This window comes from Canis lupus, chromosome 1 (genome assembly GCF_003254725.2).
Source record: "Canis lupus dingo isolate Sandy chromosome 1, ASM325472v2, whole genome shotgun sequence".
NCBI lineage: Eukaryota > Metazoa > Chordata > Mammalia > Carnivora > Canidae > Canis > Canis lupus.
Window position 1 is genome coordinate 113265774 of NC_064243.1, and position 25983 is coordinate 113291756.

Consider the following 25983-nt stretch of genomic DNA (forward strand, 5'->3'; position numbering starts at 1 on the left):
CCTCCCATCCTGTGCTCACACACAGGGTATTACCACCAGTATTAACAAACAGACAAATCTCTTTAGTGTCCCAGATTTTCTGACATTCTCTCAGTTCCAGAATCACCAGCATTCCAATAACACAAGTGTTCTGGATTCCCTGGCAAGGAAAAACTATCTCAATATTTTAGATCTGTGAGAATTATAAAACATCCCACATTCTAGATTCCCAGACATCCCAGACACCCCCTCCTATGTTCTAGACTTCCTTTTTTTAAAATATTTATTTTATTTATTTATGATAGAGAGAGAGAGGCAGAGGAGGAGGGAGAAGCAGGCTCCAGGCCGGGAGCCCGACGCGGGACTCGATCCCGGGACTCCAGGATTGCGCCCTGGGCCAAAGGCAGGCGCCAAACCGCTGAGCCACCCAGGGATCCCCTGTTCTAGACTTCCTAACATTCAAATATCCCCCGGGTTCTGAATGTCCTAGCATGTAGAAATATTTCCAGAGCTGGAGATTCATAGGTATTCCAGAACACTCATGTTTTAGGATCCCTTATCTCCCAATTATGTTCTGGATTCTCTGACAATCCAGACCCCCGGCCATTATGGATTTCTTGGAATGCAAGCAAACCCTCTAGTGATCTAGAGGAGCTGACACCCCAGAATACCCTATGCTCTAGATATTCTAGTACTTCAGATTGCTTTCTGTGTCCTGTAATTCTCAGCATTCCAGAATTTCTGGCATGCAAAATATTCCTACTAATGTAGAGTCACATATATTCTAGAACACTCCTCTGTTCTAGAATCATTGACTTCCAGGCCCTTTTGTCAAGAAACTTCTGCAGTCTGGATTATTTGAAATGCAAAGAACCTTAATGTCATCCATCCAGTAGCATTCTGGAATAGTTCTGTGTTCTAGATTCCCTAACATTCTGGACCCCTTTCCACTATGTTAGAAACCCTGGCATTCCGGAAACCCTGGAATTCTCAAATGAACAGATTCTAAGACCCCTTGTTTTTAGTCTGGCCCTCTTTCTCTCCTCTTCATTGGCCCAAGGAAAAGACAGAAAGGGATGAGACTGGGCAGCCAGGGATGTAGGCAAGGTGTTTGGCATGGTGAAGTTTAGGGTACAAATGTTAAGGATGTGGTGATCACAGAGCCAACATCTGTGTCTCTGTTGACAGGTAGCCATTCATCCCTGCTTGTGGTAACAGTACCCTGATTCGCCTTCCAGAAACTCCTCCAGTCTGTCAACATGGGGCTGATTTCACCTCCTGGCGTGTGAGGGCAGGTGACCCTTGGAACAGTGGAAGGCCTCCATCACATGCGCTACAGTGATTGGTTCAGGGGACAGCCATCTGACTAAATTCAAGCCACTAAGAATCAGTCATGTGATTTTTATTATTATTATTATTATTATTTTTTGCTGCTGCTGCTAGAGAAAGAGAAAAAAAAAGAAGTTGCTAAGGAGGTACCTGGAGTCATCTTGGCACCCAGAAGGGAAAACCTGACTGAGAATGATGCATCCCAGAGGCAGGCAAACCCAGAAGATGGAAAGACATTCTGGAAGAGTTTTTGAATCCCTGGATCCAACTATGCCTGAAGCCAGGGGTAAATCATTCCGTTCCCCTTCTTTGCTTGAACCGAGAGCCAGATGTTCCTGAATCTACAGCCAGACATCTGGTTGGTCCCCACATCTTTCCTACCCTTTCCCTGGGGGTCCCCCAAAACCTCTAAGAATGTCAGCAAGGTGTTGGCAGTGAGAACTTTATTAGGGGAGGGTGACTTTGGTTCCACAAGAGGGGACAGTGGGGGCCTAGTAACAGTGACCACTCCAAGGAGGCCCTGGCCCTGAATCCGGGGCTCTGACAGGAAGCAGGGAGGCACCAGAGACCCCCAGGACCTGGGTATCCAAAGGCACCATGGCAGTTATGTTCAGAAGGAAGTTTCATTGAGCTTCACCTTGGGGGGCACGAGGGGAGCTCCGAGACCCGTGGGGGGCCGAGGGGCTGGTGTCGGCGGCCGAAGGGGCTCTGGCCCACCCCGCACCAGTTCCTGGCAGCGTTCCACGAAGCTGCCTCCCCCGCGGCGCCGGGCCTCAGCCTGTGGGGGGCTCGGGCTCCCACGCCGGCCAGCCAGGGAGGTGTTGCTGGAGTGAAGACTAGGAGGGGTGATGGGGGTCGGTGTGGGTCATCCCGGGCAGGCGAGCAGCACCCCCAGCCCCGCAACCACATCCTGCCCCCTCTCCCATTGCACAGAGGGGGAAGTGGAGTTGTGCCTACCTGGTGAGGGAGGTGCGGGGAGAGGGACTGGGGAGGGAGCCCCTGGAGGAAGACAGGGGGGCCAGCTCACACTGCTCCAGCTGCTCCATCAGCTCTTCCTCTGTCAGGCCACCGGCTGGGGGGCGAGGAAGGGGGTCAGGGGGTCAAGACGAGGATCACTGGGCAAGGGACTGGGGGGGGGCAGGGGGACAGATGAAGGGCGCAGAGGGCAGGGGCAGGGGTTGGGGGCAGGGGGGACCCCGAGGCGGGCAGGGCGTACCGGGGGCCTGGCCGAGGCCGTCCATGGCGGTGGTCAGGTCCCACATGGCCAGGCTGCCGTTGGCCTGGCCGGTGAGCAGGTAACGCCGTGGCCGCGAGCCGAGCCGCCGGGAGCCCTCGCACTCCAGCACCGTGAACGCCGTGGTGGGGGAGCCGTCCACGGAGCGCACGGAGCACACCCTGAGACCGAGGGGAGCCGGGTCACCCCAACACCCTTCCCGGGCCGCAGACCCCACAGCCATGGCTTTGGGTCCTGCCTCTGCAACCACCACCACAGGCTTCCCTCTCCTGCCCCAGGGCACGCTCCTGCCCGGCACCCCGCAACATGTCCCCAGTGGGATGCTCCCCCACATCTGCTGTCCCCTGGTCCCGGCTCAGGGAAGGCCTGGCTCAGGGAAGGCCTGTGTGTGTCATCCTGGGCACCTCCCCTCAGCCTCTGGTGGGGTCTCTCCCAGGGACACCCCAACCCCCACCCCCAGCCTCCTCCCTGGGCTCTTGGACTCCTGTCCAACTCCAGGTCCAGCTCCCACAGTGGCCACGGCCCCCCAGCAGGCTCAGGGAATCTCAGTGCTTCCCACAATCACGTGATCGACCGACAGGCCCCGCCCCCCACTGATGCCCTAGCCAGTGCTCCAAGCCCCAGACCATGGGCGCTTCACTGATGTCCTATTTGGTCATTTCCAACCTTGGGAACCTCGGGGGGGGGGGGTCCCTCCTCAAGAAAATCCTCAGAGGCCTGCAGCCAGCCTCTCCGCTAGGCCCCCACAGGTGCCTGTGTCCTCACCCCCTGGCCCCAATGCCTGTGCCCATGCCTCCTGCCCCACCTTGGGGCCTGACCACCCTGGGATCCAGCATGGGCATCTGGGGTTTCTCCAGCTTCACTGCCACCCCCATGTGTCATCCCTTTGATTCCTTGGGGCACCAAACCTAGGATCCTCATGCTCCTTCCTAGCCTTTGCTCCTTCCAATGGCCCTTGGCTAGGACCCTCTTTTGGCCTCCAGGACATGACCCAGCTGGTATCGTGCCTTCTTCCTCTGACCACCGCCACCCCCCACCTTGGCCCCCCTGCTGGATGGGACCGTCCTCACCGCTGACCAGTGGATGAAAGGCGTACAAAGAGCTGGCTGGCGCTTGGCACCACCTTCTGAATGAACACTTGCTGGTCATCCCGCTCGCCGTATGGGCCTGGGCCAGGACAGTGTTGGGGGTGGGAGTCAGGGCCACCTGGGTAGCCTGCGACTCTGGGCCCCAAGGCTCTGCCTCCTTCCCCACGGATGAATCCCTCTCAGGACCCTACGTCCCCATTCCCAGGTTTCTGGAATTGGGCGAGCTCCAAGAAGATTGGGGGTCAGCCACCGGTCAGCGGAGTTCAGGGATGTGGGGTGGGGGTCCTGGATCAGGTGGCAGTCAGAGGAATTGATGGGGTAACAGAATTCAATGGTGGGGTGGGGCAGCTGGGAGTGAATGGACGTCAAGGAGGTCAGCTGGGTGGGTCGGGTGAAGGGCCAGGGGTCAGGCAGGGTGCATGGGGCAGGGGGCCAGGGGCTAGTAGGCACCGATGTCGTTGCCAGTGCTGCAGCCACCATGCCCATCGGCCGATTCCAGTGCCAGGATCTTGAAGGAGGCGAGCGGGGTGGAGCCGGGCTGGGTGGAAATCATGCCTCGGAAGCGAGTCACGGACCACGTGCGCACATGGTTGTTGTCGGCACAGACTGAGGAGCACATGGGCAGCAGCAGGTCAGGCCAGCCGCAGCATCCCCACTGCCCAACCCTCCTGAGCCCCACGATGACCCCTGCAAAGGTGGCAGGATTCAGGCCCCTCTGAATTCTTCCCTTTCAGACAATTTCGCTCTTCCCCAGAACTCGACATGGTTAAAAACCCTACTGGCTCTGCCTCCAAAATCATTTCAGGGCCTTATTCCACCCAACCCTGTCACGGTCCCCACCCTGGTCCTGCCTGTCATCACCTCCTATCTAGACTCCCTGCTCCCATCCTGCCCCCTCAGTCTATCCCCACACACAGCCAGAGGGATCCTGTGCACACCTGTGTCAGGTCAAGGCCCTCCTCGGCTCGCAGCACTCCTTCCTGAGATTCCATCCCAATCCGGGTCAAGGACAGAATCTTCTGTGTGGCTTACAAAGTTCCACGCTCTCCCTTGCCCACCCTACTCCAGGGGTGGGCACCAATCATCCTCCCTGCTCAGAGCCTTTGCAATGCCTGTTCTGTCTGCTGGAAGGCTTGTCCCCACCATGCTGCACTGCTCATTCCTTCATTTCAGTTCAAAGCTCTTTCCCCAGTGACCCCACCACTCTCTAGCCGCTCACACAGCTCTGTGTTTATCCATGGTCTTCATCATGCCTCTTGGTGACTTCTATTCTAATTTATTTCTCATCTGCCATCCCCAGCAGAACACCAGCTCCACAGGGGTAGGGACTTGGCCTGTCTTGTCCATCACCTTACCCCCTGTGCTGGGCACACAGTAGGTGCTCAGTCGATGCTTGCAGAACTGATAAATCGCTCACTCTTGGCTGGATGGGTCCCCTTACAGCATTCTCCCACTTCTGCAATTACTGCCCAGGTTAAAATTCTCTCCCCAGGGGACACCCCCATGCCTCGGTCTCACGTTCCCATCTGGGTCATCGTCCTGTAGGGAGACAGGCAGCTGGGGCAGCACAGCGAGGCCCACCTGAGATGAGGTGCTTCTCCGAGAGCATGATCTTGGTGACGGGGCTGCGGTGCACGGTGAAGGTCTGGAAGAGCTGGGGCCCCGAGCCCACGGTCTCGGGGTGCTGCACGATGACCCGCACGCCCCCTGAGCTGGTGCCATAGGCAATCTCAATCCAGTTCCCACTGTCACCTAGGGAGGGGCCAAGGATGAAGAGAGGGACAGATCAGGGGCACCCAGGTGGCTCAGTGGTTGCGCATCTGCCTTCGGCTCAAGGTGTGATCCGGGGTCCTGGGATTGAGTCCCGCATTGGGCTTTCCGCAGGGAGCCTGCTTCTCCCTCTGCCTCTCTGTGTCTCATGAATAAATAAAATCTTTAAAAAAATTAAACTACATTCCTTTTTAAAAAATATTTTATTTATTTATTCATAGAGACACAGAGAAAGAGAGAGAGAGGCAGAGACACAGGCAGAGGGAGAAGCAGGCTCCATGCAGGGAGCCTGATGTGGGACTCGATCTGCTCCCCGGTCTCCAGGATCACGCCCTGGACTGAAGGCGGCGCTAAACCGCTGAGCCATCCGGGTTGCCCTAAACTACATTCCTTAAAAAAAGAAAAAAGAAAAGAGAGAGGGACAGATCGGAGAGAGAGAAACAGAGACAGAAAACAAGACTGAGAGAGAGAGAAAGCAGTAATAAGACAGAGAACAGAGACAAAAAAAAAAAATAATAGAAAAACAGGGAGGCAAAGGGAGCCAAGAAACTGGATCTCTGCAAGGATATAATGACAGACAGACACAGAGGGAGGTGGGATGACAGAGCAAAAGGCTGAAACACATAAAAACATATGAACACACGACAAGATAAGAAAATGTAACCCCCCTCCCCTAAAAAGAAGAAAGAAAATGTAACCCACATCTAAGGGACTTCTCACCCTCGCCAACCTTCCAGAGTGGGGGGAAAAATTGTTTTGCAACTGTCAGAAACTTAATGGGCCATCTTAAGGAATGTGGGTAGGTAAAGCATGGTTTTCATAAGTTTGTACAGTGGTTCAAAGCAGTGGGTTAGGGTTGTGCACAGCAAAACAGAAGGACACGAAACTGAGGGCAGGGTGGGCACAAGTAAGGGGATAATTGACATATACGCCCAGGACCATTTGTGTGCATTCATTTTGTAAGGACAGGAACAAATACAGAGAGAAATGGTAAACATGACAGCGTGGTGGTGGGGAGGGGTAGGGGTGGGGGTAAGAGAGGAATAACTATATGAAATCAGCAAGGGGCCTTCCGTGGAGGAAAGGTGAAGAGAGGTGTGAGGGTAGGTATGTTACTTAATTCACGGCTGCTGGGAGAAAACTGTACCCTGAGCCTTACCTCACACCATACATAAAAGGTAATGTGAAAAGCGGCAGAGATGTACAAATAAAAGCTAAAACTGGGATCCCTGGGTGGCGCAGTGGTTTGGCGCCTGCCTTTGGCCCAGGGCGCGATCCTGGAGACCCGGGATCGAATCCCACATCGGGCTCCCGGTGCATGGAGCCTGCTTCTCCCTCTGCCTTTCTCTCTTTCTCTCCCTCTCTCTCTATCATAAATAAAAAAAAAAAAAAAAAAAAAAAAAAAAGCTAAAACTGCAAAGCCTCTAGGAGAAAGCACAGGGCAAATCATTGCAACCTGGGAGTAGGCAAGGACATCTTAAGATCTAGAAAGCACTAACCATTAAAAAAAAAAAAAAAAGGAAAGAAAAAAGAGAAAAGAAAAAATAAACTTAAAAAAGAGCCATTATGCTCAGTGAAAAAGCCAGACACAAAATGCCAAGTATTATTATGGCCCCATTTACGTGAAATGTCCAGAATTGGCAAATCCCCAGAGACAGAAAGTAGATTAGGTTTCCAGGGGTTGTCAGAAGAGAGAATAGGGTATGATGGCTAACGAGTTCAGGGTTCCTTTTTAGGGCGATAAAAATCCTGTTCTGGAACTACACAGTAGTGATGGTTGTGCAACCTTGTGAGTCTCCTAAAAATCACTGAATTGTATGTTTTGTTTTTTTTTTTGAATTGTATGTTTTAAAACAGTGAATGCTCTGGTATGTGAATTACATCTCAGTAAAAACAAACAGGGGGATCCCTGTGTGGCTCAGCGGTTTAGCGCCTGCCTTTGGCCCAGGGCGTGATCCTGGAGACCTGGGATCGAGTCCCACATCGGACTGCCTGCATGGAGCCTGCTTCTCCCTCTGCCTGTGTCTCTGCCTCTCTCTCTCTCTCTGTGTGTCTCATGAATAAATAAATAACATAATAAAAAAAGATTTGCTCATTAAATTTAAAATACATTTATAAAAAACAAACAAACAGAGGAGCCTATTTCTCTGCATTTAAAGTCAAGAAACCAAATTAAAAAACTGTCCCAAGCGGAAAAAGGACACACTCTCTTTGTTTTACAAGCCTGCAAGCATCATGCCCTAAATGCAGAGGTGGAAAAGAAACAAAAAGGTGACCAGCTAGTGGCCAATTCTGCCCCTGGCTGGAGAGGCCTGCCACAGCGCAGACCCTGGAACAGTGCTCACACACAAGGGGGGGCCCAGTAAGTGTTTGTTGAATGACTAAATGAGAGTTGAACCCCCCCTCCCCCATTGCCGCCACTAAATGTCACTAGGTCAAGCTACACGAGTGGCGAGTGGCAGGGAGCCCCACTGGGGGCTGGGGCTGATGCAGCATCAGGGTAGCCGGTCACAGCTTACTGGTCTTGGGGGTGAGGTAGACACTGAGGGCGGTGACCCCATCCTCTGCTGGGTCCCGGTAGAGCTCGCTGACAAGGAGATCATTGTCCTTCATGCGCAGGGGAAACTTCTGGACATCTGCGATGGGTGGGGAGGGTAAAGCGGGCTTGTTCTAGGCCTCTAGCCTTTCCCCATGGCTCCCATTTCCTGGGGGAGGTTCTCGGGCTCGAGGGGTGCCAGGGGCTGCTCACCCACATAGTAGATGGAGCCGTTGTCACAGCCCAGGAGAAGGAAGGAGCCCGCCGCATCGTAGCTGGTGATGGGCTGCACCTCCTGGACCTGGGGGCCGGCGGGACGGGCTGTGGCAGGGGCAGGACCCTGCGTCTGCCTCAGCAGCTCCCCTCAGGGCCTCCCCAGCAGCCCCAACTCCAGAACCCACCCGGGGTTTCTAGGCCTACTTCTCCAGCCTTGCCTGCTCCAGGCCTATCTCTACCTGTGTCTCTCCATCTTAGGAAATCTCAGGGTCAGCGGTTCTGTCTCTCGGCCTCTCTTTTGAGTCTGGATTTCTAGCTGTTTCTCTTCACCTCTGTCTGCCTCTCTGCATCCCTGCATGCACCACCACCTTTCGGCCTGGCCTCTGTCTCTACCCATCCTTCCCTCGGTGCCCCCATCCTGACTTCCTCTGTTCCTATTTGTCTGTTTCCCTCCACCCCCGCCTGACTCTCCCAAATGCACTTTGCAGGAGGAAGCAACACTGCAGATGTATGTTTCTTCCCATTTTGGACATGGCCCAGGAGGGTGCAGGGGGAACGACAGACATCTGCGTGTCTCTCTCTGGGTTTCAGCCTCCTATAGCAGCTCCACTCACCCTCTCCCCCGTCCAGTGCCTAGAGAATCCTCTCTTGTCCTTTGCAGGCCCACACCTTTCCTGCCAGCTCAGCAGCCCCCAGCTCAGCAGACCTTCCAGAAGGTGTCCCTGATCTGATGTCCTTAGGCCTTTATAACCGCAGCACCCCAAGAGGGATCTGGCCCAGTGCTAGCTAGGGTCTCTGGCTTTGGCCAGGGGGTGGGGCAGAGAGGAAGCCCCCCTGGGACACCTGGGAAAGAGGGAGCTAGGCTGGCCAGTGTTCTGACCTGCCAGTGCTTGGTGACGGCGTTCCAGACCCCGATGCGCCCCGTGTGGCTTGTGGCGATGAGCTGGTTCCCAACGAAGAAGAGGGCCTCCACGGGCACCCCCAGATGGAAGACTCCTGCAGAGAGCAAGGAGAACTCAGCCAGGACCCCACTTCATGGGGCAGAAGAGAGGTGGCAGGAAGAACTCCAAGGGCCAGAGGATTCATTCAGTTGGGCCGTAAAATCTTTACAGGATAGAGGAATCCAGCAGGAATTACAGAGGATTACGTGGCTCAGATTCCAGATGGGGTGTGGGACTCCAGTAGAGATTTTCAAGGCAAACAGAGATTTCTAATGGGAATACAGATTCTAACAGGTTCTGGGATTCTACTGGCAGGGAGATCTAACAGGGCAGGGAATTATGATGGAGGGGAGAATCGTTATGTGGGTGGATTTTTCTACAAGCCAAAGAATTCTAACAGGATACGGAATTCTAAAGGGTTGGAACATCTTAATAATGCAAAGAATCTTCAAAAGTGTGAGAACTGTATATAGGGTGGGTTACTTTAACAGACCAAGGAATTCCAATGGGGTAGAGAATTCCAACAGACAACAGGGTTGAAGCATCATTCTAAAGGGCAGAAGGGGGCAGCCCTGGTGGCCCAGTGGTTTGGCGCCACCTTTGGCCGGGGGTGTGATCCTGGAGACCCTGGATTGAGTCCCACATCAGGATCCCTGCATGGAGCCTGTGTCTCTGCCTGCCTCTCTCTCTCTCCCTCTCTCTCTCTATCATGAATAAATTTAAAAAAAAAATCTAAAAAAAAATAAAAATAAAAATAAAGGGCAGAAGGTTCTGGAAAAGTCCTGGTACCATACCTATCTCGGAGCCACCACCTTCTGCCTGCAGAGCCCATAGCAGGATCTCGCTACCTGTGGCCGCTGCCACCATCTTGTCATGCTCCCCCAAAGCCCCACCGAGCACCCGAGCTGTTAGTGCCAGTCGCTCAATGGGCCAGTCCAGGCGGGGGCTTGAAAACACCAGCTGCCAGCCAGAGGCTTCCTTTAACCTGGGGGTTGGGGCAATATCATCAACCCTCAGTGTGAGCCCTTCCCATTAACAGGGCTCCAGCCTCCAGCCACCACCCTCCCTGAGCACCTATAGCAGACAAGAAACTGGGTATAGGCCACAGCGATCCAGTTGTGGTGTCCGCACACCAGGCGTACCATCCCTGGCTCCTCCGGTAGCCCTGGGGTGGTGGGGGGAAGAAGAGCGATCAGGGCAGGGTCACAGCACCCCCTCCCCCAGGCTGGCTGCCCCAGCTTCCCAGGGGACCGAAGCCTACCGGAGGGAGAGGGAGGGGCTCTTTCATCCAGCATTCGGCCCAGCAGCCCTGCATTGCCCAGGTTGGGGGGCATTGTGTTGCTGCGTCGAACGGGGGCTGGGCGTCCCCCTAACTGCTGGGGCCCCACCAGGCTGTGCCGGTTCCGCCGCTTTGCTGGAAACACTATGGCAGGGAGAAGGAGCAGAGTGACAATGATTGTAATAACTGTAGCAATTGCCACGTCACAAGCACCTAAAATATGCCAGATACTGACTTGCCCACATGTGGGGCACAGTCTCCTGCCAAAAAGATTTTAGGTGGTGTGGGGACACGGCGGGCAACGAACGACACTGAATCACACAGCAAGCTACTCCCTTTTCTATTCCTCTGAGCTGCACACAAAGGACAAATCAGCTTGGTGCTGCCAAAACAGTGCTCCCTTTTCAGTATTTGCTTTAAGAAATGGAAGCCTACCTCGTTGGCAGGCAGCAGCATCCCAACACTGGTATTTGGAGATTTTCTTTTCTTTTTTTGAAAGATTTATTTATTTGAGAGGCAGAGAGAGCGTGCACAAGTACAGAAGAGAGGAAGAAGCAGACTTCCTGCTGAGCAAGGAGCCTGACACAAGCTGAAGGCAGATGCTCAACCAACTGGGCCACCCAGGAGCCCTGGGGATTTTATATTCACGTTTACTTATTCAAGGTATAAAGGTAGTGATAAAAAGCTTCTATTTAAAATGACTTTTGTACAGGGCACCTGGCTGGCTCAGTTGGAAGAACCTGAAACTCCTGACCTTGAGGTTGTGAATTTTGAGCCCCACATGGATTATAAAGATTACTTACAAAAGTAAACTTTAAAAAATGACTTTTTAGGGGCACCTGGGTTTTTTCAGTGTTTGAATGCCTGCCTTTGGCTTGGGTCATAGTCCTGGGGTCCTGGGATGAGTCCTGCATCAGGCTTCCCGCAGGGAGTCTGCTTCTCCCTCTGCCTCTGTGTGTGTCATGCTCCCCCAAAGCCCCACGAGCTCATGAATCGATAAATAAAATCTTTATTTAAAAATTTACTTTTATTAAAAAAAAAAAGACTTAAAAAAAACCCAACACAGTAAAACTAAGAAAACAAAAGCACAGATCTCCGTATTTGACAAACATCATGAAGGTATTGAGCAAGGTTAGGGAAGTAGTTGTAAGTCGAATTTCCCCATTTTATTCCTTTTTCTCATCAGCAAAGCCTCATAGACTACAGTTCCCAATAACCACTGGGGTATATTGTCCATGGCCAGCTGGGGTTGCGGGGGTTGCTGATCTAACGTCCCATGAAGATTCTAGTCAATAACCCCCCCTTTATATTTCTCCCCTCCCTGCAAAGGACCCCAGTTCTTCCTAAGCTTCCCCACAAGGAAATCAAACCTGGACTGAGACCCCCTTCAGGCTCTAGGGCACACTTCTGAGCCTCAGGGCAGGTAGCTGGCCCACTGACTGCCTCATTGGAAATGCAGTCTCCTACTTCCTTTCCCTCAATCCAGCCTCTGATATAGAACTACAACTCCCATAGTGTCTCAGGGCTCACAGCACAGGCGACCAAGGGCCTCGACCTTATGGGAAATGTAGTCTTCCATCAGCCCTCCCTCCCCTCCATCCCTTAGTTGTGCCCACCTGGTGGAGGCAGGTAACCATTGAAGAGAACGTTTCCACAAGAAGATCGGTCCAACTCCTCCCGCAGCTGCAGGCGGCGAACTGAGGCGGAATAACTCGAAGGCTGGGACTTGGGGAGTACTGAGGCACATCCTATCCCCCTCCCCAGCTCATTCTACACCCATCCCCCTTGAGACCCAGGACCAAATCCAGTGCTCTCAGCGCTACCCCTAACTTCTTTCAGGAGAGAAGCATCAGGAGAGCAGGAGTTCGTTTTCTATGCAATGAGGAAGCTAATGGGGCCCCCCACTTACCCAGAGGAGTGAGCCCATAGAACTGGGCTTCGTGGAGGAGGCTGGAACCATGAACACCCCTGAGTAGCAGAATTCACCAGGGGTTAGAGTTTGGGGAGTGGGAGTTGGTCGAGAATTCTGAGGAGGAAGCTTTCAAAACTGCACAGAGAATTGCAAGAGGTAGCAAATTTTGACTGGATCAAGATTCTAAGGAGCGATGAAATAGATGGGCAATGAAAATGTGTGTGTGTGTTTGGGTTAAACTCTAAGGACACAATTCAAATCGGATTGAGGGGCTTAAGGGAACATTCTGAGGGTAAGAAGATGAAGACGGTGGGGTCCCTCTATCCCCATGCAGACCTGGGATCCAACTCTTTGGTGCGCAGGAAGTTGAGGATGGGGGCGAAGACGGTGGGGTCCCTGTCGATGAAGATCTGCGGGGAGGGAGGCAGAGGATGGATGGGGCAGAGCGGGGCTGAGTGAGGCTCCAGTCCCTCCTCCTACCCACTGCCCTATTTAAGCTCTATGCCCTACTCACGGCTCCAGTCTCATCTTTCAGTGTTGAGATGCGTCCGCTCAGAAGACTGTAGGGAGGGGACACAGAGCAGGTGTCACGGGCCAGGGTGTGTGTGGGCGCACGGGGGGTCGGGGGGAGGGTGAGTGGGGGGATTAAGTCTCCCCATACCGTCTCTTCCCGCCACCCACAGCCCGCCCCAAATTCGCTCTCCCGGTCACCTGGAGAAGAAGGAGTCTGGGATCCAGGTGAGAGTCTGGCGAGAGGTACTGAATCTACGGGGGGAAAGTGAGCGGACGCGAAGGGTTGGAGGAAGAGTAAGGAACGCGGCCCCCTACCCTCCCCGACTCCCCCCCAACCCGGCCCTCCTCGGGCGTCAGTCCGGGCACTCGCGCCTTCAGCAGGAGGCGGAGCAATCCTTGATGGACAAGGATTCCCCGCGGGAGAGGCGGGTACTCCCACTCCGCTCCCCGCCCCCGAGGTGGGGGCCTCAGGAATCTCCTACACTCACCTCTTGCCTCCCACGTTCAGATGAATCACCTCCCCGGGAGGCCCCCGACCTGGGACTCCGTCGGCTGCAGGCGCCGCGGCTGCCATGGCCCCGGGGCGAGCCGGCCGGCCAGCACCCGCTTCCGGGTCTGTACTTGGGCCCCGCCCCCACTGCCTGCTCATTGGCCTGGAGCCTCCCGGAGCCGCCGGCGATTGGACAAAGCGCCCACTCGTAGCAGTTAATTCTCCGCCTCCTTAAAGGGCCCCGCCTTTCCTGTGCTGGACGGGGCGTACCGCAAGGCCCCTTTGGGGAAGTTTAGATAGAAGGGCCAGCAAAACATTCCTCTAGCCTTCTGGTTCCCAATTTTAGAATCTAGGTGTTTCGTGAGGGACGTGTGTTTAAATCCCGAAATTAGTACACATCAAGAGAACATCTAAAAGTTCTCTGCTGCCATTAGTCTTTCCCTGCGCCGCCCCCCTCTCCCCCGCCCCATACATCCTCGCAGGCGCGGCCCATTAAACGCGAACAAACCGGCATAGACCGTCAAAGCCAAAGGATTTATTATAGGTACATACAGTGTGCGCCTGCCACACCGCCCCACACCCCCAGGCCCCAGCGGCTCCTCCAGGCGACCATGGGGGCTGCCACAACCCTGTTCCCCCACTCCCTAGGGAGGTGCTCCGGCCAGAAGCATGCAGGGGGGAGGGCTTCCTCTCGCCCCTCCCCTCACCAAGTGGCATTTACAGCTGGAGGGGGGAGGAGAGAGGAAGACAGTTTTGAGCTTTGACGCCCCTCCCATTAAAAAGCCTTCGCGGATGCGGGGCGGGGGGGGGGGGGGAGGAGGTCGACGTTTTGCAAAAATAAACTAAGTCAGGAATTAACCGCATGGCTCTGAGACGGCGGAGTGCAGGGGCCAAAGCCCCTTCACTCCCCCTTCCCAGACAGAGATCAAGGCAGCATTGGAAGTGAGGTAAAGGCGGGGAGGAGGCGTCCCCTCCCCACCCCCTAGCACCCTGGATGGTCCAGGGGACCTCACCAGCGGCCCCATGCCCATCCCTAGGGCGGAGAGGGGGGCAGGAATTATCGCCCCCTACCACCCCAGCTTCTTGGGGCAGGATCTGGAGATCCGGGCAGGGGGCTTGGCTCAACTGGCCCCTTTACCCGCCCCCTCCAACTCAGTTATTGCATAAAAATAATGGAGCCCCAGCACCTGGGGTGGGGTGGCGAGCAGGAAGGGGCCGAGATATGGCTATAGGGGCAGCAATCCCCCCACCACTTCCTGGAGTGCAGGAGAAGTCCCCTCCTTTCCAGTGCCCATCTTGGCGCGTCCGCAGTGTTGGTGGAACTAGAGGCGCCCGCCCCTGCGGAAGAGAAAGTGTCTTTTTGCCCACAGTGCGGCGAGAGGGGCGGGGATGTGTGTCAGGCCCAGAAGGTGGGAAGTCACTTCCTGCGCCCGCTGGCCCTCCGCTCCCCCGCCTCTCGCTTGGGGTTGCCTTCGTCCGTGGAGGACGTGGTGGGTAGTGTCTGTCCCCAGCGGGCGATCTCAGCGTGCTCGCCCACGGAAGCGGCCACGGCCTCCAGCCAGCCGTTCATCTCCTCCTGGAGAGAGAAACAGGGCAACAGAGTCCGCTTTTGGAAGAAGGGAGACCGCGCAATAGATGACCCTGGAATCCGACTGCCCTCTGAACTTCAGTTTTCCAATCTATTAAATGGGTTAATAATAATAACCCAAACAGTTACATAGCCCCTAATATGTGCCAGGCTCTGTTCTAAGTGCTTCTGTGGATTAATTCTCTTAATCCTGTGCAATAGCATTATATCAAATTCCCACTATAGAGATAAACATAACAACCAACAACATCAGCAGAGATTTATAGAGCACTGATATTCGCCAGGTCATATATGTGGCTCTGTGTGTATCAACTTAATTCTCACAAGAACCCTAAAATGGAAAACTATTTTTATCCCCATTTTAAAAATAAGGAGGCAGGGAGAGAATACTCCCTGAGTATACTCCGAGGAATACTCCAGAGCCCTTTGTAAAAAGGAAGGAGATAACAAGTATTATTATTTTCAACATCTCTTTAAACCACCTCCATGCCCCTCCCACAAGTCAGCTGGTGTCCAGCCTTGTGTCCTCCCACCTGGGTCCCTGTCCTGGTTGCCTCCTGGCTCCACACCTCCCCTCTCCCCCTTCCCAATCTACCCTATTGACAAAAGATCTTTCTTATATATTGCTGTGACCCCCCTCCCCAATCTTGCTTAAAAGTCTGCCATGGATCTCCAGTGCCTTTAGGACAAACTCCAACCTCCTCCAAATGGCCCACAATGCTCTGTGAGATCTAGCCCCTGGAAACCTTTCTGGGATCTTCTCTCCTTGAACCCTCCACCAGCACAGTCAATGCTCTGCATTTCTGCACCTCTGGTTCTCTGCACTTGGCAGTTCTCTCTGCCTGAATCATTCCTTTTTAACTAACTTCCACCTCTTATCTTTCCTGTGTCATCTCTGTGGCCAAGGCAAGGAAGCTGGACTTTGTCCTGGAGCCTCCAGGCAGCCCTCCTGATCCCTGCCTCCCCCCCCCCCCCACCATAGGTTAGGGGTTTCCTCTAGGCTCTCACTGCTAGTGGGCTTTCCCATCACAGCCTGGTGACTCTGGCTTGTGTTTCTGGCTCACAGCTCCATTGCTCTGGGCCAGGAACCAGCAAGCCAAGGTAGTTCTTGAGGTCTAGATGGGGGAGAGAAAGGACCAGATCTCACCTCATCTTTAGCCTGGAGCAAAAACTCGCTGCCATCCTGGGTCCTGTAGAAGGGGAGACAGGACTTGGGGAATCTGGGGCAGGGGCCCGGCCCACCCATCCACCAACTCTCCTCTGGGGGAAGCAGGGTATTGCTGGGAGGGGGAAGGTGGGCCTTGGATCCCTCCCTCTTGCCCATTTGGGGGCTCACTGGAGCTTGAAGACGTGCTTCTTTTTCTTGTAGTCACTAGCCACCTCGCTGGTGGCCTTGTGCAGGCTGAGCAGTGGCTCCCCGCCGTGTGTGCCCCCAGACGCCGGGCCCTTGGCGTCCTTGTAGAAGCCCAGCTCCCCCTTGCTGAGCACGCAGTACAGGCTCACCCACGACCTGGGGCGACGACACGGGGCTCAAGGCAGAGTTACAGCACTCTGCCTGGGAACTCTTCATGAATACCCTGAAAATGCCTGCCCCTTCCTTCCTCTGGGCCTTTGCTCTGCTTGGGTCCTATGTCCGGGGTCCTCTTCCTTATGGCTGTTTCTAGGCTGAGGGGAGAATCTAAGACTCTCAGTTCCAAGCCTGATGCTGGCCCCTGCTGGGGTTACCCTGCCACATCCCCTCCCACGCTGAATTTCCTGAAGGCAAGACTTAAGCTGTCTTCTCCATAAGCCTTTGCTCGGGCATGTTCCCTGGCACTCCTCCACCCACCATGGAATCCCCTGAAAGAATATATGGACTGGTCCACTGTCTGGAATGTGGAATTCCTATCTCCCCATTTGGCCAAAGCCTCAACGGAGGAGGAAGTCCCTCAAGAGTAAAATACACCAAAGGCGCCCCTTTATTAGCACCTTGGCCTCACCACAAGGAAGAAAGACTGCCTCAGGGCATAATCTCAACCTGTTCTGCCTCACTCTGTTGGTTGGCCAGCGCTTCCCTTTTTGACTCCACCTCTCCCTAGATTCTACCGTCCAACTGGACAATTAAGGGTTGGACTACCAAGAGTAAGCACATCACTATCTGGACCCCTAGATGTGCCCCCCACCTCAGACCTCAGAGCAGTGTCTCCGCCCCTTTTTCAGACCTCTCCGCCCACCCCAGCCACGATGCGCAACTTCGAGGGTGGACCCACCCCATTCCCTGGCTGGATGACCTCTCCAGGCTCCACCTCACAAGCCATTGGAACCCTGTAGGCCGGACCCCAAGTCCAACTTGCTATTAGCGCTACTTGACTCTTGAATTGATCGCTATGAGCTTGGATCTCAGCTTATCTGCGCCGGGAATACTTTCTTCGATTCCGGCTCCCACCTAGGCCCCACCCCCTCGCCCATCCGACACGCTAAGTTCACGTCCCGTTAGTAGGTTTGAGTTCTTGACATTAAGCCCCGCCCCTCTCCAGGCCCCGCCTACTCCCGCCACCCTCCGGATTCCCGGACGGTTAGTACCACCCCCCTCCTCAGCCCCGTCTATTCACTCATTGGACACTGAGCTTGGGACCCGCCTTCCAAAGCCCCGCCCACGCGCTCACCGGTTGGACGACTTGCGGTTAGCGTCGAGCTCGCGCTTGCGCAGCAGGAAGCCCTCGTGCTGCACTGTGTGAGTGGGCGGTGGCGGAGGCGCGGGGGCGGAGCCGCCCTGGGCCGGGGCGGAGCGCGAGCGCCGGCTTCCCCCGCCCTCACCACCCTCTCTGGGCCGCGGCCGCCGGCGCGGCTTGGGCCGGTCCCGCGCCCGCGGCCGGTCCGGCCGAGGTGTCCGCTCGGGCGGCTCAAGCCCGTTGGGCAGGCGGCCTGGGGGAAGCTCGCGAGGCTGAGGCAGCGACGGCTGTGTGAAGGGAGGGGGAAGAGGGGTGCTGTCCATGGGGGGGTGTTGGGGCCCTCTGTCTGGGGGACTCACGGGTCGGGGGTGGGGGGGTCCCATCTGTCTTGGAGGCGAGGACCGGAAGGAAGACCTCAGGGCTGGAGGCTTAACTCTTAGGGGCCCCATCGGTGTTGGGAGTGAGACTGTCAGGACTCCTGGGTTTGGAATCGCTCTCGATCTTGGGGAGGAAAGCCCTAGCCCTATGGAGGTGGGGGTGCAGGCAGGGTGTGTGCGCGCGGCTGTCTGTGAGGATATCTGAGACCCCACGACAGATGTGGGAAGTGTGTGTAGAGGGGGGTAGGAGTCTCCTTAGGCTGGCGGCCTCATCTTTCTAAAGGAGAAATTTTCAGACTGTGGGAGGCACCTGGGGGCCCTCTCTATCATCCCCTGAGAAACTGCAGGGTTCAGATCCGGGGGAAGGAGGGCTAGGCATTGGTGTTTCTGGGTCCTGATTCTTGCTCCGAGGAGGGGGTTCCCCCCATACCGCCAACCGGTCCTAAGGCTCAACTTACCCCAACAGGGAGCCCTGGGCCTGCTTCTTTCTCCTGCAGCTGCTCCACAATGTCAGCCAGGGTGGCCTTCCTGGGAGGAGGGAGGCGGAAAGACCCAATGGAACTGGGATGCCCTCTCCCAGGGACCAGCCTGGTTGGCTGGAGGAGCCTCCACCTCTTAGCCTGAGGTGCCAGGCCCCTGTCCACTCTGCCTTTCTCAGATGCTTGCCTTATACACCACGGGTACTTGGGACATGTCTGTTGAACGGAGGACAGAGCCTCCTCTTTGAGTTTTAACCAGAGGAAAATGCAAACTGGTGCCTTTAAGCCTTTGAACATTGTGTTGCCTTTTTTCTACTCATCCCCTGAGTTCCCAAGACCCCTGGACTTGCCCCATCCCTGCCCTGATCATTCTGGGTCATCACTATCCGGTGACAAGTCTGTTTCCCCCACCAGACTGCCATCTCCATGAAAGCAGGGCTGAGGCTGGTTTGGTCACTGCTCTCCCCAGCACAAACCACACGCTGATTGGGGACTCGGCAACTGTTCGTGATATATAAAATTAAAACGAAGAAGTCATTGTCTCCAAAATGTATTTGGCCAAAGGCCTCTTTCTGGAGATGCCGCCGATTGGATCTATCTGCTCCTCACACTCTGGCTCACACAGGGGTCTGAAAGGCCTGGGTTCCAGGCCTACTTGATCCAAACTGAGTGACTTGCCCTCTCTGAGCCACAGGGGCCCTATCCACAAAAAGGAGATGATGGTAACCCCCCACCCCCCATTTATCAGGCTGAAACTGTGATAAAGGGTCTTATGTCCTATTAGGGAGATTATGGTTCTACCACTAACCCAACAGAGAAACTAAGGTGCAAAGGCACAAAATCCCCACCCAGGCCACCTAGCTGTGGGACAATGGGCATCCCTCCTAACCTCTTTCAGCCTCAGCTTACCCCTCCACAAAACGGGTGCCAGGACAGTATCTTAAGCAGTCCTGAGCCCCGGAAGCCCTCCCCCACTGGGCCTGTGTGGCTCCAGGAGCCCTTCGAGCCCGCTTTCCCTCACTCCCCGGGCACACTGGGGCCTCACCCCTTGGCCAGCTCTCCTCGGGTGGGCATCTCCTGCTCGCTGGACTCCTGTCTCTCCAACCGCCGCTCACGCCGCTCGCGCCGCCGCTCCATCTGCTCGTAGCGGCCCAGGGTGAGGCTATGCGCTGTCTCGTGCTCGGCCGACTCCTGCCGCTCGGGCCGTCGCCTCCGCGCAGCCTCCTCGGATTGATCGGCGGACTCCTGCCGCTCTGGCCGCCGCCTCCTGGGCAGCTCCTCCGCGCGATCAGCTGATTCCTGGCGCTCCGGCCGCGGCCGCACCTGCTCCGCCACCGCCGCCACCGCGGCGAGGGCCCCGGGGGTCTCCACCACATTCTCCGGTGCGGCCGGCGGGGCCGGGGGCTCCACCCTCCCCGGGATCTCCGGCAGCCGGTCGATGCGCGGCTGGAGGCGCTCGGGCTTGAGCTCCTGGCGCACGTACCCCACCCGGGTCCGCACCTCCGCCGACAGTGTGTCCGAGGCCCGGCGAGCCAGGGGCTCCAAGCCCCTGTCGTACCCCCCTGGCCGCAGGAGGGGCGCTGCCTTGGCCGCCAGTTCCGTGGGGTCTCCAAAGAACTTGCGCCCCAGCAGGGGGGTGGGGGGCTGCTTGCTCTGTTCCGCCTTGAGTTTCTCTATCTGGGAAGGGAGGGGCCAGGGTCAGGTAGGGGGGCCTGGGGGGCTGGGGGTAGTCTGAACCCCGCCTCTGGGTTGTCGGCCTCCCCACGCCTCCCCACGCAGTTTAGCAGTTTCTATTATTGAAAAAGCAAGTTTGTGCAGGCCTGGGCCCATGCTTTTCCCTGCCGGGAACTTAATTCCTATTTTCCTTGGCAAACATTTAGTGTTAAGACTGGGCTAAATCATCACTTTCTCTAGCTGCCTTTCTGACCCCTGTAGCCTCCTTCCGGAATGTCCTCCCAACCCAGGACCTTAACACAATGGTCTCTCATTCTTCAAGTCTCAGATGGGCTCCGAACCCCCTAAGCCAGGACAAGTGCTTCTGGGCTCCCACAGCCCCTTGTGTTTCCCCCCCATCCCAGCCCTGGGCTGTCACTGTCAGGTGACAGGCTCTGTTCCCTCGTCCCCCACTGGATTGGGAGTCCCATCAGGATCTGTGTCTGTCTCACATAGAGGGATGGCTGGTGGGGGTGGGGGGGTGGCCCGGGCAGGGTGTGGGGTGCTGACCGTGGTCAGGCGCCGCAGGGAGCTGAACCTTTCTTCCCAGGCTGCGGCCGCTTTGCGGAAGGCCTCGTGTCGCCGGATAAGCTGCTCCACCTCATCCACGCTGCTGCCCAGCTCCCGGCTCTGCAGGAGCGGCTCTTGGGCTGTCAGCCAGGCGTCGGCCACCACCGCCTCCTGGGCAAATTGGTGCACTTCCAGCACTGAGGGGAGACATTGGGGGTCAGAGGGATGGGGGCGCCTGTGGGGCCTTCACGGGCACGGGCTGTTTTCTCTGACCCTCCACACCCTCTGGCTTCCTGTATCCCAGCCCTGACCACTCTGGGCTCTGCAAGAATGAGAGGGCTTGGGGGCCTCTCTGAGGGCACCAGCTTCTCCTCTAGGTGACTGGCAGCAGGGGTTCAATGGCAAGGCAGTCCTCTTGTCCACCCTCCCAGGCCTTCATGTTGCTGGGCACCCATGAGTGGTGTCCAAAACCTGCTGTGTCACCCTCTGGCCCTTTCCTTTTTTTTTTTTTTTTCCTCTGGCCCTTTCCAAATGTGCCGGAGCAGGTCCCTGTGCCCTTGAGCCCCATGTGTCTGGGCCCCCACTCACTCTGCTGCAGCCATTCCCAATGGCGGTCCCACTTGTCTGACACCTCTTCCTTCCTGGTTCCCAGCTTGTCCAGTTGTGCCTGGATCTGGGAGTGGCAGATGGGTAGGAAAGGCGTCAAGGATGACTCCCACCACAATGGGCCTGGATGGCGGAGGGGGAGCCCCTGCACCCCTTCCCACCTCATCAGCCATGGCACTCTTGTTGAGCAGCAGAGAGCGCCCCAGCTCCTGGCAGGCTGTCAGCTCTGGCCCCCGTGCCTCCAGCTCAGTCTTCAGGCCCTGGTGGTAGTTCATGAGCACCTCCACTGATGACACGTCCCTACAGTGTTCGGGGCAGGGGGCAGGAATCTGAGTCTCAGGTAGCCTCCCCCAGCCCCCATGACAGATACGACTCCTGAGGAGCCTAAATCGCTGAGCATGTTGGGGCACCCACCTTCTCAGACCAGGTTCTGAGAGGCCAAGGCTCTTCACTCAGTGATTCCAACTTTTTCCAAGGGGTTAGAATATCACACTTTGATGATTCTAACCTCAGATTTCAAGGTCCATTTTCTTCCTGATTTTTTCCAGCTATGCTTCTGAAGGCTCCACTAGTCAGCGATCTGAACATTCTAAGTCTGTGCTATCCAAACGGTAGGTAGCCACTAAACATGGGTAGGCCATGGAGCCCTAGAAATGCAGCCAGTCTGAACTGAGATGTGTTGAAGTGTAAAGTACACACCATATTTTGAGGAATGTAAAATATCTCAGTACTTTTATTTATTTTTTAATAATATTTTTAATTCTTTTTAAAGTAAACTCTATCCCCAGTGTGGGGCTTGAGCTCATGATCAAGAGTCACATGTTCTCCTGACTGAGCCAGCCCGGCCCCCCTCAATAATTCTTGTTAAAGTGATCATATTTGGGGTCTATGGGGTTACATAGAATGAATTACTAAGATTAATTTTCACTTGCTTCTTTGTATTTTTTTGATGTGATTACAAGAAGATCTTAAATTCTATATGTGGCTCACATTCATAGCTTGCATTATATAACCATTGGACTGTTCTCAGCTATCATAGGTCTGAAACAAATCCCAAATTTCTGAAGGTCCCAACAGTCAGCAAGTATAGCTTTATAAGACTTAATATGTCCAAACTTTTCTTTCTTTCTTTTTTTTTGGTCCAAACTTATTTTTGAAGCTCCCACATTATAATGATGCCTACCTAAGACTTAGTGTATCTAGAATGATCTCTGATTCTCTATCTCCCAGAAGTGCCTCCCCTGAAGTTCTCCACCTCAGTAAATTCACCCATCATTCATCCATAACTCCTCTTTTTTTTTTTTTTTCTCTCAGCCCCTGAAGCTAATGCAGTTACACTGGACATTTATAATTTTAAAACATACCCTGTGAAATGAGTGAAGCCTGAGACTGGGTTTTAAGAGAACTCAGCGAGAGGTGGGGAAGTGTACAGATGAAACAGGATGGGCCAAATGTTGATGGGTGTCCACCCTCCACATGTGGGGTCCCTATACTGGTATTGCTACCTCTGTGTATATCTGAATTTTTTCATAATAAAAAGATGTTAACTCCTAAAACGAATCACTTCTCCCCATCTGTACAACCTCCACACTGGACCAAGCCACCCCCACCTCTCATCTGCATTATAGCAGCAGCCTCCTGGTTGGTCCACCTGTTTCTACCTTGCCCTCCATACTCTTTCCCGCAACATCTGGGGTGATCTTCCGCCTCTCACCCACATCACTCACTCCATCCAGACATAATGATTGTCTACCTCTGCCTCTGACACACATAACCACAACCTACCGCGGGGTCTTTGCACTTGTTGATCCCTCCACCTGGAAAACCCTGCCCCGCAGTCTTTACCCACCTCACCATCACTTCACCTAGGTCTTCACACAAACATCCCATCCTCGGAGAGGCCTTGCCAGCCAACCCCTCACCCCCTTCCCTTACTCTATTTGTCTTCAGAGCACTTACTGCTATCTGAAATAATAGTAGATGCTTTTCAATTTATGTGTTGCCTGTCTCCACCCTCAGAATGTAAGCTGCATCAGGGCAGCAGCTTGCCCTTGCTCACCATCCAGCGCCTGGTAAGCAGTTGATAAATATTTGCTGGGCAAATGAACATAGGCAAGGCCTCACAGTCGTAGAAATAATGCTGTGTGTCCACCACACTCGAAATCCCTGTCTTCCGGACACACCATTGGACTGTCTCCCAGCCTCGTTGGCAGACAGGTTGGGACTACTGGGCGGAGGTTTAGTCCCTGAAAGTTCCCATGTGATTTTTTCCTCCTCTGCAGCTGAATGTAACTCCCAGGGCTGAGAGATGGAAAGACCGTGGGTCCCAATCACCAAGACATAGGCTTCGGCTGGACCCTCACATCAGCAATAAATCAGTGCCCGCTACCCTCTGGGTTGAGCCGCTAATACAGTGCCACACATCGCTGTCCCTATCCCGGCTGTGGCCTATCCCATGCTGTGACCCTCCCACAACTGGGAAGGCCCAAAGGCAGGAGGATGCCCTGTGCTCTGAGTCGCCAAGGCCAGGCCTGACAAGGGGTCATAATACACATGAAGGTTTTAGTACAGTGCCTGCCACCCAGGTGTTGGCTGTTGTGATTTCCTATGGGAAGGGGACTCTGATGGGTTGGGGGTGGGCGCCCAGAAGCAGGTAGGAAGCCCGAGGTGGGATGAGGGGCACCTGGGCTTGTCAGCGGCCCCAATCTGGCTGGCGATGCCATCCATCCAGGAGAGCAGGTCCCGGGCCTGGCTGTGGAATCGCAGGGCGTCGGCCGTGGAGCTGACGTGCAGGCGGGCGTCCTCACAGGCGGCCAGCAGCTCTTTCCAGCCCTGTAGTACTTCCTGCTCCCGGCTGGCGATGGCCTCTGCGTGCTCACCCGCGTACACCGTCCGCAGCTGGGCCGCCCCTTCCTGTAGCTGCCGTACCTGAGGGGCATGCTAGCTCCAGCACCGGCCCTCCATGAGGTCCCAGCCCTGCCCTCCTGCCCCCACGTGCTGGCTGGGTGCCAGGACCCTGCACCCTTGCAACCCCACAGCGGGGTCTCCCTCTTACCCGCCACCTGATTTCTGGTTGACATGCCCACTTTCTGCCTGACTTCTAACAGTCATCTCTATGGTTCATATGACGATGACTGTTCAGTTTCTACCTTCCACTGGACTGGTAGCCCAATTTCTCCAGTTGGCCATGCGAGCTCTATTAGGCCCACAGCTTTGTTTCCATCTGATTTCTCAGATCTGCCTCCCAATTCCTGTGAGCTCCACAGCCTGATTTCTGTTAGCTCTGTTGCCATGTCCATGAAATCCACCCCCATCGAATGTCTTTTCAGGAAAATCATACGATTTCCATCAGAGACCTGCTATCTAATTTCCATCTGCCCCGCAGCCAGATTTCTCAGAACCCTCTGAAATTTCTCTTAGGCTCTCCATCTGGATTTGGGTAAGATTCCCTTCACAGCCTCTAGGAGACCCCCTGCCCAGTCTCCACTGGAAACCTCGTCTCATCTCTTTTAGACACACTCTACCAGCGTTCTCAGGCACCGTCTGACTTCCAGGCACCATGCAGTCAGTGGGTTTTTACCTGCCCCCCTCATCTCCCTTCTCTCTGTTCTCTGGTCTGTTTTCACCTGTTCCACTGTCAAATCTCCGCCTGCTCTATAGCCTGAGTTTTGCCTGCCCTGCTGCCCAACGCCCCTTGGCCACACTGCAGACCCTCCCACCTCCCCTCTTGGCCGCCGGCACCCCACCTGGGACACGAGGAGCTGCAGGTCATGCTCAAAGGCGCGCAGGGTCCGCTGCATGGAGCTGGCGCTGGGTCTCGGCTCAGGCGGGGCGGTCAGGCGGGGCAGTCGCCTCCGCTTCTCCTCGATCTGTCCCTGAAGCTCTCGGGCATCGCTGAAGAACTTATGCAGCTCCCGGGAGGCAGCCAGCAGCTGGGCCCGAGTGCCCATAAGCTCCAGCAGCTCGGCCCAGGCCTCGTTCAGGCCGTCCTTCCACTCGGCCATGGTGGCCGCCGCCGTGTGGCCGCACTCAATCAGCTCATCCACCATCTGGTTCACGGCCGCCAGCCGCTCCCGCCCTGCAGTGCCCGTCTCATTGGCGAACTCTGAGAATTTCTCCTGCAACACCTGCCCCCGGGGAACACGGCTTGAGCAAAGGTCCTGCACACACGAGCCCCGCCACCCCGGCCCACCATCTTGTAGCAGGTAAGAGTAATAATCGTAACGATGATGATGATGATGACAGTCATGCTAAGAAAAGTAGTATCTCACACTTATGGAGCACTTTCTCTGTAGCAATAACAGTAACAACAACAAGAAAAATAATCAGGTGACAGTAACTACCACTTCCTATGTTAGGCGCTGTGTGCGCGGAGTATTATCCTAAGTGCTTTACGCTATGGCAATTCTTTGGGCGCACAAAGAGTCAGGAGGTGGGGGCTATTTATTATCCTCATCTGACAGCTGGGGAAATTGAGGACCAGAGAACCCTAGTAGCATACACAGGAGCCACGGGTATTGATGTTATTACTAATGATGCTCACCGTGACGTGCTCAAAGTCCTGGCCAAGCTCAGGCGAGCCAGCCACCACCTCCTTCTCCGCAATCCAGTGCTCGAGCTCGTCCACCTGGCGGCTGAGCTGGTACAGCCAGTACTGCTGCTCCAGGCCCACCCTGCGCTCCTCACCCAGCTCCTTGAGGGCCACGTACAGGCGGTCCACCTGCGATTGCCGACGGCTGATCTGCTCGCTGATGGAAGACAGGGAGGGGGCA

The 25983-nt window shown here is 55.3% G+C and overlaps 2 protein-coding genes and 1 long non-coding RNA gene across 4 annotated transcripts in view; 1 reads left to right on the plus strand and 2 right to left on the minus strand.

The window, feature by feature from the left end:
• LOC118351625 (uncharacterized) overlaps positions 1-6814 on the plus strand; it is a 21760-nt gene extending 14946 nt beyond the window's left edge. For both annotated transcript variants that reach the window (XR_004807344.2, XR_004807343.2), the window contains 2 exons: positions 1168-1594; positions 3526-6814. This is a non-coding gene — a long non-coding RNA (uncharacterized LOC118351625). The remainder of the gene's footprint in view (positions 1-1167; positions 1595-3525) is intronic.
• On the minus strand, positions 1735-13444 carry SHKBP1 (SH3KBP1 binding protein 1). Its single transcript, XM_025424959.3, has 18 exons — positions 13286-13444; positions 12996-13049; positions 12799-12844; positions 12621-12694; positions 12282-12340; positions 11989-12069; positions 10355-10516; positions 10168-10258; positions 9888-10078; positions 9033-9148; positions 8150-8237; positions 7920-8036; positions 5212-5382; positions 4081-4236; positions 3613-3709; positions 2525-2703; positions 2266-2380; positions 1735-2144 (listed from the first exon to the last, which is right to left on the minus strand). The coding sequence occupies exons 1-18, from the start codon at positions 13369-13371 to the stop codon at positions 1919-1921; spliced, it is 2109 nt and encodes a 702-aa protein (XP_025280744.1). The 5' UTR covers positions 13372-13444; the 3' UTR covers positions 1735-1918.
• Positions 13445-13802: 358 nt separating this feature from the next.
• The window catches only part of SPTBN4 (spectrin beta, non-erythrocytic 4), a 77104-nt gene continuing 64923 nt past the window's right edge, over positions 13803-25983 (minus strand). The window contains exons 26-37 of the mRNA XM_025424953.3: positions 25755-25959; positions 24958-25338; positions 23895-24139; positions 21373-21511; positions 21194-21278; positions 20606-20802; positions 19428-20059; positions 18362-18431; positions 17521-17813; positions 16212-16385; positions 16023-16065; positions 13803-14863 (exon numbers count right to left, since the gene is read on the minus strand). Of these exons, the coding sequence (XP_025280738.3) occupies positions 14705-14863; positions 16023-16065; positions 16212-16385; positions 17521-17813; positions 18362-18431; positions 19428-20059; positions 20606-20802; positions 21194-21278; positions 21373-21511; positions 23895-24139; positions 24958-25338; positions 25755-25959 (2623 nt within the window). The 3' untranslated portion in view covers positions 13803-14704. The remainder of the gene's footprint in view (positions 14864-16022; positions 16066-16211; positions 16386-17520; positions 17814-18361; positions 18432-19427; positions 20060-20605; positions 20803-21193; positions 21279-21372; positions 21512-23894; positions 24140-24957; positions 25339-25754; positions 25960-25983) is intronic.

Coding starts and splice junctions, on each gene's coding strand:
- SHKBP1 (XM_025424959.3), bottom strand. CDS start 13,371: ATGGCAGCCGCGGCGCCTGCAGCCGACGGAGTCCCAGGTCGGGGGCCT. Junction 10,079..10,167: donor CAGTTTCTTGTCTGCTATAG/GTGCTCAGGGAG, acceptor CCCAACCCCCAG/GTTAAAGGAAGCCTCTGGCT. Junction 9,149..9,887: donor AGGTGGTGGCTCCGAGATAG/GTATGGTACCAG, acceptor TGCTCTCTGCAG/GAGTCTTCCATCTGGGGGTG.